At 54.3% G+C, this 13,747-nt stretch overlaps 4 protein-coding genes across 4 annotated transcripts; 2 read left to right on the top strand and 2 right to left on the bottom strand.

Moving 5' to 3' along the window:
- Positions 1–481: 481 nt before the first annotated feature.
- NCS54_00246700 (SNF2 family DNA-dependent ATPase) lies at positions 482–3,969 on the top strand (the record flags this gene model as incomplete). Its single annotated transcript, XM_053148065.1, has 3 exons — positions 482–494; positions 597–1,082; positions 1,133–3,969. 3 exons carry the CDS (start codon positions 482–484, stop codon positions 3,967–3,969), a joined length of 3,336 nt encoding a protein of 1,111 aa, XP_053004040.1.
- A 716-nt stretch (positions 3,970–4,685) lies between these two features.
- NCS54_00246600 (Spindle pole body component) lies at positions 4,686–7,588 on the bottom strand (the record flags this gene model as incomplete). The annotated part of the gene is made up of 3 exons (XM_053148064.1): positions 4,686–5,111; positions 5,167–7,130; positions 7,183–7,588. The coding sequence occupies 3 exons, from the start codon at positions 7,586–7,588 to the stop codon at positions 4,686–4,688; spliced, it is 2,796 nt and encodes a 931-aa protein (XP_053004039.1).
- Positions 7,589–8,340: 752 nt separating this feature from the next.
- Positions 8,341–9,207, top strand: NCS54_00246500 (Proteasome subunit alpha type; the record flags this gene model as incomplete). Its single annotated transcript, XM_053148063.1, has 3 exons — positions 8,341–8,365; positions 8,435–8,973; positions 9,034–9,207. The coding sequence occupies 3 exons, from the start codon at positions 8,341–8,343 to the stop codon at positions 9,205–9,207; spliced, it is 738 nt and encodes a 245-aa protein (XP_053004038.1).
- Positions 9,208–9,618: 411 nt separating this feature from the next.
- NCS54_00246400 (Zn(2)-C6 fungal-type domain-containing protein) lies at positions 9,619–12,644 on the bottom strand (the record flags this gene model as incomplete). Its single annotated transcript, XM_053148062.1, has 5 exons — positions 9,619–9,963; positions 10,026–10,674; positions 10,732–10,794; positions 10,840–11,464; positions 11,519–12,644. 5 exons carry the CDS (start codon positions 12,642–12,644, stop codon positions 9,619–9,621), a joined length of 2,808 nt encoding a protein of 935 aa, XP_053004037.1.
- Between the last annotated feature and the right edge of the window lie 1,103 nt (positions 12,645–13,747).

Raw genomic sequence — 13,747 nt, 5'->3', positions numbered from 1 at the left:
AGAACCTCACCTCGTTCTTCCTTCTCACTCTCACTGCACCTCTTTATTAAAAAGGGACAAAGCCCAGGGCGGCTCGAGGGAACAGAGACCTTGCATAGGCTCTCAACTGCCGGCTTTCCATTATTCCTCTTACCCGTGGGGCCGGGCCTTGAGGTCCTTCCCTTGTTCCTTGTTCGCCCCTCGCTCGCCTTCCATTTGATATCGAGCCGCTTATCATCGCCTCCATTTCAACCAACCTTGAACCCTCCAAAAGCACCTTGCACTTCTCGCCTCTGCGCCCAAGTGTTTGCACCTCGCTCGTTGCCCTTCTGCGTCGCACATTTCTCACACTTGCTACCTGCTTGCGCCCGCAACCACGTGACAGTAATTCTTGTCATGAGAGCGGCACTTGTTCTCATGAACCCGACCCACGAAACACCTCTCGCGAATTTGACTCTTACTCTGCAACCTGCCGCCTGCCACCTGCGGCCTTGATAAAGAGATGGCTACAAATGGTATGTTAAGCTCGTGAAGGAGATGAGGCTAGATTAAGTGAAGCGATCTGTTTCATTTCATCTCGTCCGTTACTCCGTCCTAACCTCTAACGTTATGTCCAGGCCAGTCATCTCGCTCCGCCAACGCCGTTCCCTCATGGAATCCCGCCGCGCTGCTGCAGCCAAATCGCAAGGCGCCCTCGAGTCCAGATCTCACCAACACTGCCCAGAGGCAGTTTTCGCCATCCCAGAACCTTCAAAGAAATCTGCAGAGACCGCAGGCGAATAACCCCGTCGTCTTTCAGTTCGCAAGTCCAAATGATACCCCGTCTGCCGGTCCATCTAGTCGATCATCCACCCCAGGAAGCAGCTACACAAACGGAACCAATGGCGCCGGTGCATTCATTGAGCGTATGAACAACCTTCAGTATCGTTCGGTAGTTCCACAGGCCAAGCGACGACGAGTGGAGGACAGAGAAGGCTCTCATGATGGTCAAGCTCCTACGGTCCGTGGCGGGAGCGGGATTTTGGGAGGATATGTCCAGGAGAAGCGCAAAGAGGCTAACAGCTCAACTGCCTCGCCAGCCATGACTGTCGACCTCACCAGTGGTATGTCTAAATGCTTGCCATCCCTTGTACTTCTTTGCTAACCTGCTTAGGAAACGATGATGAAGAGGTAGTCATACAAGACCCTCGCGACGAGGAGGTTTGCTATGGTATGATCAAGGCGGCGCTGAGCTGCAGCCGGGTTCCCTCACCAAAGCCAGGCTCTGTGCAGAGCCTCTGGGGCCCAGGCTACCAACCCGCTATCAAGGTCGTACTCAAGAGGCAGGTGGGCGATACATCGTTCAAAATACAAGCATACGACCACACGCGGCAGATCATTGGTCTCGTTGAAGCTGCAAGTGCCCGTGCTGTTGCTCCTCTTCTCGACTCGAATATTCATTTGAGAACAGAATGCCGGATCCCGCCACAACCCAAGCAACCCGGTGAGGAACCTGGCCAGCCGACTTCTCGATCTTACACTCTTGACATTGTCATGTACGGGCCCGTCAAGTATGCGCGCAATGTGGGCGCGCACTTGAGCAAATTCAACCAGAAGTTGCTAGCCCCCTACCTGGTCCAGAAGGGCATTCGCGTTCAGAATCCTCACGTTCTCGAATATCGTCCCCCGGCCCCGAGATCATATTCTTCCACCACCTCTTCAGCCGATGGACAAGGGGGTTCCTTCACCAGCACCGTCACTACTCGTACCGTTGAGGAGATTCGTTCAGAAGTTATGGGCGTGTTCGACTCCCTCACGCGAAACGACGATCTGCCAGAAATGGAACCTTCCTCAAACATCCTCACACCTCTGCTTAAGCATCAGAAGCAAGGATTGTTCTTCATGTCAACCAGGGAGCAGCCCCGAGACGTGCAGGCGCAGGAAAAGACCATGGTATCATTCTGGCAGGACAAGATAGGCCCGGCCGGACAAAGGCTGTTCCTCAATGTCATCACTGGACAGACCCAATCCAGGCCGCCGGCAGAAACTCGAGGTGGAATCCTGGCTGACATGATGGGTCTTGGTAAGACGTTGAGTATTCTCTCACTAATCACATCCTCGACCGACAAAGCACTCGAGTGGGAGCAACGAGCTCCGATCCAGCCAGAAGCTCCGGAGCAAAGGCAGTCGAGGCATGATGTTCTCGCCCAGCAACCAAGCCTTGCCTTGACACCTCTGATGCGAAACTCCAAGGCTACTCTGCTTGTCTGCCCTCTGAGCACTGTTACCAACTGGGAGGAACAGATCAAGCAGCATATTCGGCCTGGTACTCTCAACTACCACATTTACCACGGGCCCAACCGAATCAAGGATCCTGCAAGACTGGCCGGCTTTGACCTCGTCATTACTACATACGGCTCCGTTTCGAACGAGCTCAGCTCTCGCCGGAAGAAGAAGGATGGGTTGTACCCGCTGGAGCAACTTGGGTGGTTTAGAATTGTGTTGGACGAAGCACATATGATTCGTGAACACTCAACTCTACAATTCAAGGCGATTTGTCGACTGCAAGCCGATAGACGCTGGGCCGTCACCGGAACCCCTGTTCAGAATCGACTTGACGATCTGGCAGCCCTGCTCGCTTTCCTCCGCCTCCATCCTTTCCACGATCGAAGCAAGTTTCTCCGTTACATCGTGGAGCCTTTCAAAGCGTGCGACCCCGAAATTGTGCCCAAGCTACGAGTCCTCGTCGACACGATCACACTACGCCGACTTAAGGACAAGATTAACCTGCCTCCTCGAGAGGATCTTGTGATAAAGCTTGATTTCAGCCCCGAGGAGCGCAGCATCTACGAACTTTTCGCAAGAAACGCCCAGGATCGAGTCAAGGTGCTGGCCGGAATTAACAATGGAAAGGCCCTTGGCGGAAACACGTATATCCATATTCTGAAGGCCATCCTGAGACTCCGACTGCTTTGCGCGCACGGCAAAGATCTGCTCAATGACGCTGATCTAGATGCCCTGCAAGGAATGTCGGCAGAAATGGCAATCGATATTGACGATGACGACGATGAAGATGACAAGCCGTCTCTGTCGGACCAGAAGGCGCACGAAATGTTTACTCTCATGCAAGAGACCAACAATGACGCATGTATCGAGTGCAGCAGGAAGCTTGGCTCTAACGAGAGCTCCAACATCGAAGCTGAAGGTCAGGATGACATTCTAGGATACATGACTCCCTGCTTCCACGTCATCTGCCGATCTTGCATCAAGACATTCAAGGACCGGGTGAGATCTCTGATGGCACCAGGCGAGACGTCTGGATACTGTCCAGTCTGCAACGCCTACGTCAAGCATGCATTCGTGCAGCTTCACCGTAGGGAGGTGGACGCGGAGCATGATGGTCCAGCCAAGACCAAGTCACGGAACTCGGTCAAGAATTTCGACAAGTACGATGGTCCTCATACCAAGACACGGGCTCTGGTCGAAGAGCTCTTGCAGGCTAAAGCGGCCAGTGAGGCCAATCCTTCTGAGCCGCCTTACAAGTCTGTTGTCTTCTCAGGCTGGACCTCGCACCTGGATCTCATCGAGCTAGCCCTCAATGCCGCTGGAATCAAGTTCACGAGACTGGACGGCAGTATGAGCCGCACCCTCCGAACATCGGCCATGGACAAGTTCCGCGAGGACAACACAGTTCATGTCATCCTTGTGTCCATCATGGCTGGTGGACTGGGTCTGAACCTGACAGCAGGCAACAACGTGTATGTGATGGAGCCTCAGTACAACCCGGCGGCAGAGGCTCAGGCTATCGACCGAGTCCATCGACTGGGACAGAAGCGACCTGTCCGCACAGTTCGGTACATCATGCGCGATAGTTTCGAGGAGAAGATGCTGGAGCTTCAGGAGAAGAAGATGAAGCTTGCCAGCCTCAGTATGGACGGACAGAGCAAGACGCTGGATAAGGCCGAGGCGGCTCGGCAAAAGTTGATGGACCTTCGCAGTCTTTTCAAATGAGTCACGACATGCACTGCACTGCACAGTCGGTTGCACGACTGGATGGAAAGACGGACGCTGCATCGGGCAGGCGTTTTTGGTGTGTTTTTTGACCTCTGATTTCTTTCATTTCTTCTGCCTTTTCCTCTTCTCTCTGCTCACTCACAGTGAGCCGGTTCGGGCTCAATTAGCATCATCCTGGAGCGTGAGCGCGCAGGCATATATACATGGATTTCGTTTTGGTTCGTTTCGTTTCGTTGTGCGCTACTTGGTTGGCAAGGGGGGGGGGGGCATACACCTGGCTCTCGCGAGAGGTTTCTTTGCGTCATGGGAATAACTAAGGGGTTGAATGGGATGGCATGAGCGTTGAGTTGAGCAGTTCTCCGATACCACAAAATGCAGGCAGTTCTGGGATTGCGTATGGCGTGGCGTACTGTTGTTGCTGTTGTTGACGGGCTTTTGCCCCATGGACGTCATGAGCAGCCAAGGTTAATGATAGAGGGGTGATGACATATAGACAGCGGGTATTCAAAGGTATTCATTCAATGAATAGGGAAAATGAGTTCAAGTTGACAAGTCAACCATGATGCGGTTGATTGATTGATTGATCGATTTGGTGGTATCTAAGTCTCTCAATGATCCCAGTCTTGAAACCCCTTAACGCCAGCCTCGTGCCCCCCTTTTGGTCCATCCACCATCACTCTACTACCGGCAAGGAATCATATTGCTAGTAGCCCTTAAGCAGACTCATCCTCGTGGCGCAGGCCAGAATACTCAGTCCCCTGGTTGGCAGTGCTCAATCTCGCACACAGACTTAGGAGAACGACCGTCTCGGTGGCCGCATAGTGGTTCAGGGCGTCAAGTAGGATCTGCAGGTGACGGCTGAAATTGCCCTCCCACTTGCGGATGATCTCAAAGAGGTTCTCGATGCGAGCTTCGGCGTCACCAGCGCCGGCGCCGGCAGCCGAGACGGTGGACGTGTCGTGGGCCGCCGAACCTCGCTGGGTGGCCTTTGTGGCCTGGAAGCGCTTCCACTGATCGGCTGTCATGGTGGACGGTCTGGTTGCGCCGGAGAGGTCGGGGTCTGACTTTTCGAGCTCGCGGGTGAGCCAGTTTGTGTAGGCGGCGAAGATGGTACAGGTCTGCATGAGCTTGGAGTGAATCTGACGATAAGTTAGTAACTGTGTCACGCCAGGGGGTAGATTAATGTGTACATACCCTCAGTAGCTTGCTGTTGGTGAGCATGCACTCCTTGAGACATGTATCCAAAAAGTCAACGTGATCCTGCATCAGCTCGTCGACAGTCCGCGTAGATACCCCTGGGCCCGAGTTCACGCCTGTAGCATCCTCGTTGGTCCGCAGTCGCGACATGAACTTGGTCCAGTTGGGCTCAATGACCTCGGCGGTGCAAAAGTACAGCAGCTGCTGTACAAAGACAAGCATACGCGCGCGGAGAGTCCAGACGCGGCGCTTCCAGATCTCCAAGTTACGCAGGACACCTTTGTGCGCCCAGCTGATGCCGCGCGTCTGCGTCTGCCAGGTGGTGGAGAGCTGCGACTCGAGGTAGCGTAAGGAGAGGAGATAACGGAAGAGGGTCTGGTATCGCCAGACGGTCTTGCGGCTGATAACGAGGGAGACTGGGAAGGGGACAAGGTAGTCAAGCTGCAGAGAGGTGAAGCCGACGGCGTTCTTGTCGTTGTCGATGGGTTGGTTGGCCAGGGGCTGCAACGCCTCACCCTGCTCAATACCCGTGATGTTAACGACGCGCTGCAGAGCCTTCGTGAGGGTTGTCTCGTTCATCTCGACCTTGACGTCCTCCTTGAAGGGGTCGAGGGAGACGATGCTTCCCGGCTGACGCAGCACCAGGTCCAGCAGAGACTGCAGCTTGCCCGTGTTGACAGACTTGACAGGCTTGCGCAGCTCCGAGGCACCCAGCTCGAGGAAGTAGGAGAAGTAGTCGGACGGGTCGAGGAAGAAGTAGTGCTTAAGAGAGCGGAGACGAGCCGGCAGCGCATGTGTTGTGAGCAGCAGCTGCATGAGAGACTCGTTAGCATGAGCATATGCGTTATTGACGTTCTCGAGGAACCGGCTGTCGTCGAAAGAGACGGGTACGTCTTTCACAACCTTGCCGACATCGACGCCGCCACACTCGCGGACGACGTTCAGGTATTTCCCGGCAAGCAAGACCTTGCCCTTGACGCCCTCGAGTTGAGGGGGGATATCTTGTTCCCGAATAGTATATCGTCGCTCCCAGTAGTCGTCCGTATAATCCTGCTCTAGCATCTCGCGGCGGATGCTCTTCTGTTCTTTGATCAGGAACTCTGCATGGGGATCATGAATCCCACCGTGATGAAGCCACTCGTTGAGCATGACCATGTAAGGTTTGCTCGCATCTCGCAATAGTGTTGTCAGTAGAGCTCGGGCTGCTGGGTCTCCCGATAGGGACTCGAGGCGCTTCGTGATCAAGCCAAGAACAATTCCGCCTTTGCATATCTTCTTTCCCGTCATGTTGTTGGGCACCAGCTCACCGCCATCTCTCAGTGTTTCCAGGATATTTTCAAAGTCGTCGGCACTATCCTCGGACTCGTCCGTCTCCTCATCAAGCAGGGCGTTCTTCTTGAGGAGCTCGTGAGCCAACATGTATAGCTGCAGCATCATCTGTCTCGTGGACAGGGTGTGAATATTGAGCACATGCACCGTGAATGTGTCACTGGTGAGAAACTGTGTCTCGAGTTGTGCAATCATGACCAGGTAGTCGTGTAGAAACTTGCGTATTGACGCACATAGGGCGTGGTTGACGGCGCCAAACTCCTCACGACTCTGGACATCGACAAAGGCTTCAAGGGCAGAGTAGTAGGTCGCCATCTTGAGCATCGACAGCGTCAGGTCTTGTAGACTGGGGTCAAGACCGGGGAGCGTCCTGAAGCTCGGTCCAGACAGCCTATCCCTTTCTTCGTTGGGGTTGTATCCCTTGGCGAATCTGATGTACTGCCCTTCATATCCCATGAAGACGTAGAGCAGGTCTTCGACGATGGCGGCTTCTTGTAGCTCGAGGCTCAGCTCCCCCAAGGGTTTTGGCTGAGGGGCTTGTGGTACGGTCGATGCGAGAGGCGGGATGGATATTCGAGAAGCTAGAGGTGCTGTAGTATGTGGGAGGAGGGTTGCTTCTGGGTTCCATGGTGCTTCATGCATGGTCAGCCTTGATGCTATCGAATGTCCAACGGGTCGTCATACCTTGAGGGGTCTCAGCCCTTGAATCCCGCTGTCGCGCCTCGGGCGCCTTGTGCCTCGGTGCTTCCGACGCACTCCTGCTCTCCGAGGGGCCTCTCCGTCGAGTGGCCCTATCCGGACTCGTCGCTCGAGGCACCGCACGCTCGAGGTGAGCTTCATAGGTGCGCTCCGTCACCCTCCTCTCCTCATATCTCCTCTCCTCGACGTTGCGGCTCGTCGGCCTTGGGTTCCCGGACGCCGTGCGCTTATGAACGCCCGGGAAGCTCCCCGGATGAGGCGACGGTCCCTTGCTAGACTCGGACCGCTCGCTCTTGAAGCTATCGGTATGCCTGGCGGAGACGCGGGGCCGTTCTTCGCGGTGCTCGCTGGCGCTTGCTCGGCCCGATGCTCTGGGTGCACCGGATGACATGTTTTGGTCGTCCTACATTGAGAGGGCGTCCCTGCGCCGTTCGACCAGATAGAAGCCCGGGGACTTAGGGTGTGCGGTTGCGGATGTTGGCCGGGGGTTGTTGATATAGAGGAACTGGTCGGCTTGGGGAAGCTGTAAGTGTGTGTGCCCAATCGCGCGACGACGTGACGTGGGGTTTGTTTCGTCGCGTCAAAATAAATGGATGAGCTTGTGTTACTACGTAAAAGTGGTGACTGGGAACAAGGCGATGAGTGTATTTGATGTAGTATGAAATATAGAGAAAATCAATTCATTCGCATTAATTGGCTTTGCTGTCGTTGTATAACTGAAGCATTGTTTTTATATGCTCAAGCATTCAAGCCTCAGCCTCGTCCGGCACTTGAGCTTCTTACTGTGGCGGTGAAAACGTGTAGGTGTGGCTTCAGCACCTCCCGTCCACTAAAAATCCAGGCTGCAAGCCTCTAGCCACTAACGCCGCAGCGCGGCTACTACGTAGGCGGAGTGCTTGCCTGGCTGAGGTCCATGTTGCTCTAAACTCCACCAGAGCTCGCATCCTCCGCATCGTCAACCATCATCCATCTTCGCTCTGGTCTTTCAGCCCCTCTCACCAGCTCTTCCCTTTACCGTCTGGCAAGCTCTTTCACGCAAGCTTGCTCATCCGCCTCAACACCAGTCTTGCACCTCGCATCTGCTCCCCCTCGAGCCCTCTCCCCGCCCTCTCTAGCTACCAACCGTCCATCACAACCGCCAAGATGTTTATGGCAAGATCCGAATACGGCATGTCGACCGTTTCCTCTCTTCTCCCAGCCATCGTTCACTCCCCAGAGCAACGCTAACCTCTGCCAGACCGGGGAATCAACACCTTCTCCCCCGAAGGCCGTCTCTTCCAGGTCGAATACTCCCTCGAAGCCATCAAGCTCGGCTCCACGGCCATCGGCGTCGCCACCTCGGAGGGCGTCATCCTCGGTGTCGAGAAGCGTGTCACCTCGACCCTCCTCGAGACCTCGTCCGTCGAGAAGATTGTCGAGATCGACCGTCACATTGGTTGCGCCATGTCGGGCCTCCAGGCCGACGCCCGCTCCATGGTTGAGCATGCCCGTGTCGAGTGCCAGTCCCACTCCTTCAACTACAACGAGCCCCTTCGTGTCGAGAGCTGCACCCAGGCCATCTGCGACCTTGCCCTGCGCTTCGGCGAGGGTGCCGACGGTGAAGAGACCATCATGAGCCGTCCTTTCGGCGTTGCCCTTCTCATCGCTGGCTTCGACGAGGACGGCCCCCAGCTGTTCCACGCTGAGCCCAGTGGCACCTTTTACCGCTACGACGCCAAGGCTATTGGCTCTGGCTCGGAGGGTGCCCAGGCCGAGCTTCAGAACGAATACCACAAGGTGGGTTCCCTTCTTGACCCCGCGCAGCTGAACTGTGACCAACTAACACTTCTCCCATAGTCCTTGACTCTCACAGACGCAGAGACTCTTGTCCTCAAGACATTGAAGCAGGTCATGGAGGAGAAGCTAGATGCCAAGAACGTGCAGCTGGCCAGCGTAACCCGGGAGAAGGGCTTCAGAATATACACAGACGAAGAGATGGCCACCGTCGTAGAGCGGCTGCCCGCCAACTGATGAGGTTGCTTAATGATGAACAGAATCCACGAATAGACAGACAGAGAATCTTGATCTCGGCGTATCTTGGGTCGGCGTGCAACCGCGAGTTACCAAGGCATCCAGGGAAGAAGTTGTAGACAAATATCTAGGCGCCCATGGATGGCCTTCTGAGGAAGGCCCCTCTTATGTATCATTAATGTATGGATCCAACAGGTACCCAGAAATGATCCCACCAAAAATCTCGATTCCTACCACCCACATCACGTCTATCATTTCAATCCCACCTACTTCTCCATGCAGCTACTCTATCTGCCAAGTGCCATCTGCACTAAAGATGCGATCCATAAATTCATGTCGCGTTATAAGATATAAACAACACCCCAGGTCCTACCCACCTCTTTACTCCCTATCCAAGACCATGTCTTTCCCCTATCCATCATCCTTGAGTTCTAGGAGCTCCAGATCTCGTTCGACGCTCAACAAACCAAGAGCATATGATGCTCGTTCTGACTTGGCCACAACGATCCGCTGGTCTTCGTTCGGCTCAAGTTCTTGAATCACTCGGTCAATACGTCGTGGATTCTGCCACACCGAAATGGGCACAACACCAGCTTCGGTCGTGCGAGCATATGGCGCGCCGCGGCCGAGCTGCGCAGCCTTGATCCAAGACGATTCGCATCCATCAGCAATCCGCCTTGCAGATTGCCAGCCCGTCAGTCGAGCGATATCACGCAGTCGACGAACGACCCAGCGCCGCTGCCCATCATCCTGGTACTATAGCATTGTTAGCTCCGGTTCAGGGTCCAGTGCCTTTCCTCCAGGTGGCAGTCACGTACCTCGATAGCTGCTACAAACAAGCAAAAGCAGCTCTCAATGAATGCTGCGCTGACCAAACAGGTTATCTCTGTCATCTGCGAACAGTCGTCTGATAGACCAGCTGCCACTCGACCCAGCTTGTTTGAATATTGCGCCGTCTGCCGCGCCGACATTCCAGCCGCCTGCATCGCGGCCGGCGGCATCGAAGGGTGAGTCCGGAAGAGGTGGATCATGCCCATATAGTAGTTCATCCAGATCCCGGCCACTGAAAATGTCCGGTATTGCATCGTCATTCCAAACGGTGAGTCCCGTTTATCCGAGTATTCCGGTCTAAGAGGCTGGAACTCAGGACCCAGGCTGTTCTCAAAAACCTCGAATGCATGTTTGATGGCCTCCCACTCTTGGAGGGCAGCTTGGAAGCTGGCTTCAGGGTCATGTTCATCAGTTGAGTCGCTCTGTGGCGATGACCCAGCCGGGGGTGTGAAGCCTCTTGGGACCTTGAAATTCCCAGTCGTGGGTACAATGCCAGGGAATGCAGGCGGCGAACCATTGCCAGCTCCAGGTGGAGGGCCTTTAGCACGGCTTACTCTTCTTTTTCGTGAGACATCTTTGGAGGAAAATTCCGCGAGGCGCCCAAGCAAGAGTATGAGATGATCATATGTTCCATATCTAGATCTTCAGTGTTAGAAGCCCATCTGAGCCCAAGTCATTAGCGGGTCAACTAACATAGCTTCCAGTTTAGAGATGGGCGCTCTGGGCGGACATTGAGACCAACACTCGTATTCCATGCTAGGCCGGTTAGCTATGTCACCATCACACGCATGAATAACTCACAATAACTTGGTGCCTCCAAGCATACTTTGATACACATCCATCTTGCAGTACCACCAGTACAAGTCCCGCACGTTTTCGTATTGCTCAATATCCCTGTCAGTCACAGTGATGTTGGGCGAGTCAGCCGGTTGCTCCTTGCCCAGTCCATAGTCATCTGGCGTGGTTCCATGACCCGAGAGTGTGTGAAGGAGGTTGTAGTCAAGGTCGTTGAGTTCACTCTGTGGTGTTACCAGGAAACCAGGAAAGAAGCTGTCCATTTGGTTCTGATTCCGGGCATCCCTTTCTGCCTGTTTCAGCCGCTTCACCGGCAGATATCTCCGCGACATCTCCCTTAAAGGTATTTCACGAAACAGAATTCTGGCACCAAACAGATGGTTGCACCATTTGGTATGATCCGATGACCAAACTTCGAAGTATGCTAGTAAGAGTGTTGCTGCGACCGTTGCAGGTTGTGTGCGCCTGAGGGGTGTGTTGACGTTTCTAGCAATCCTACGTATTGCCAGGTGATAGTGCTTCATGGCCGCAGTAGCTGGAATTTTTTGCAGTTTTGCTATCTGCAAGGCCGCCAGAGCAAGCATGGCATGAAGTAGCGCGGGATGGTTCAAGGATATGACAGGAAAGGTGTCTTATCAACGGTTAGCTCTTGGCAGGACGTATATCAGAGAGACGAAAGGCTTACAGCTCCAAAGATTATTGGCTCCTTTGGGAGTAGCCTCGAACGAGTTCTCGCCAGTATGGTCGAATGGGTGCCTCTCATACAATGACATGCTCGGACCTGTCACCTGAATGAAGTGCATGAATATAGCCAGCATCCTAGGATCCTTGAGTTCAGATATCCGGGCTGTTGCGGTATAGTCAGAGAGTATGTTGCACTGGGCAAACGTGGAAAAAGCTCGAACTCGAGTCCCATTCGAGTCCCATGTACCATTGAAGTGCTTCATCACCGGTCCAAGAACCTCTCGGGGATCTCGAGTTTCATCGTCTGATTCCCCCATCGAGGCATCGTCTTCCGGCAAGTCGTAATCAAGGGCGGATTCCGGTACTGACCTCACCGGTTCGGGTGGCTCTTTCTTAATGTGAACAGGATTCGCTTGGCTGCCACTAGCATATGGTTCATCGGCATAGGGTTCACTGCTCTGTCCATTAGTCGGAGGACCGAAATGGTGCGGGCGATGCTCTTGTGGAATCCCGGCGTATCCTGTACGAGGTTCGGGTGGCATCATGCCATTAGGTTGGTGGTATGAATGCGGAACAGCAGGAGCGTTGAAATCGTATGCGCCAGGGGGCATCGGGCCTTGTCCATGGGCGTAGTGCCCATAGGGCACATGTTGATGCCCATGATAGCTGAAGGAGGGCGGCTTGGGGGCTATCATGGGCAACGGACCTTGAGACGAGGCCTTTGCCTGTAAGTGACTGACGAGATGCGAAGACCCCGGGGGATACAAAGCAGGACCAAAAGGACCACCTTGTATCGCACCCATTGGGTCCTTGAAGATGACCCGCTGGCTGTAGCCCTCGCATTGGCGTTTGGATTTGATGCAGTTATTGCACGTCGGCCTGCCCTCGTCGCATTTGATGCGCCTTTTGCGACAAGCTTTACGGGAGTATACGTCAGTAATGTAGCTCTTGAAGCAAACATGCAGGAGTGGCGGGTTTGCAGACTCACTTAAACAACCAGTTTTTGTCCTCTTGCGGATGTTATTCCTCTTGCGATCCGGGTCGTCTTTGCCATCATCTTGTTGGTTTGAGGCATCAGGTGCCTTCTGAGCAGTAGAAGCTGATGCTACTCCAGAATCTCGATCCATGATGAAAGGGCCGCCGAGGTGCAGACTTCACAAGCTCTCGGTTCACGCGGTCCTATGTGGTTGACGGCTTCACATGGCGGTTCCTCGCCGTTAAGTCGGGAGCAAAACCACAGTCCGAGACAGGAGTATTAGAACACACCGGCTGTGTGGACTGGGGGCCGATAAGCAGGACAATTAAATCAAGACGGGTTCGGCTCGGATGATAAATTTGGGATGAAAGCGAACAGGCGGGACCAAGAGCAGTTCGGGACGAAGAAACAGCCGAGGGAAGATAAGAGGAGGTGTATCCGCAAATATGACTTGACGAGTCCAATAGGTTAGAGGAGACGGGAAGGCGCATGCAATATAGGCGGATAAAGGAGAGGGAGGGAAGTGATAGAGTCGTGCTCTCAAGCGCGGGAGGGGACGGGGGGAGAGCAAGACAACAGCCAAGGATCTGGGATTGTCTACTATAAGGAAGCTTCTGGCGGCAGGTGCTAGAGCAACTGAAACATGTTTGTGTAACTTGAGAGTCGGCGGTTTGCCAGTTGAGCTCAGCGAGGAGATGGATGGGTTTCCTGTCAAGTCTGCGGCCGTCGCAGCAAGGATGACGATCTTGTGCTCGGTGTTTTGTCTTGTCCGTCTGCTGTTGATTGAGCCGCCTGGTCGTCTAGTCGGGATGTCTCTGAGCAAGCTTCTTGTTTTAGCTCTTGCTCTCTCCGTGTCTCTCTCTTTTTGTTGCCAAGACGATGGACCCTTCTTTTAACCTCGGGGCGTTGAAAGAGTCCGGCTGATAATGAACGGCCTCTAGTACGGCCCAATTATTCAAGTTTGCGAGGCGACTGATGAGAGAACGAGAAAGGGCCGAGAAAGGGCAGCACGCGCCCCGGGTCCTGAGGGCGGCACCGTACCCGCCGCTTGTAAAGGTAGCTTAGCGGGATGTTGGGATGTGTGGAGATGAGGGTGGTGGTTTTTTGCCGGAAACTGTGGGGGGGGCTCTCCGGCGATGGTGATGGTGATGGTGATGGCGTCCCGAATAGGGAAGGTACACAGTGTCAAGCCAGACACCGGATGAGTTCAAGCCCACAGACGAAAACCAGCTCGTGTTGGTAAGAAAGGCGTTA

Source organism: Fusarium falciforme, chromosome 2 (genome assembly GCF_026873545.1).
Source record: "Fusarium falciforme chromosome 2, complete sequence".
Classification (NCBI taxonomy): Eukaryota; Fungi; Ascomycota; class Sordariomycetes; order Hypocreales; family Nectriaceae; genus Fusarium; species Fusarium falciforme.
Note: the sequence above shows the minus strand (reverse complement) of the source record. Positions and strands in the feature narration are given on the sequence as shown.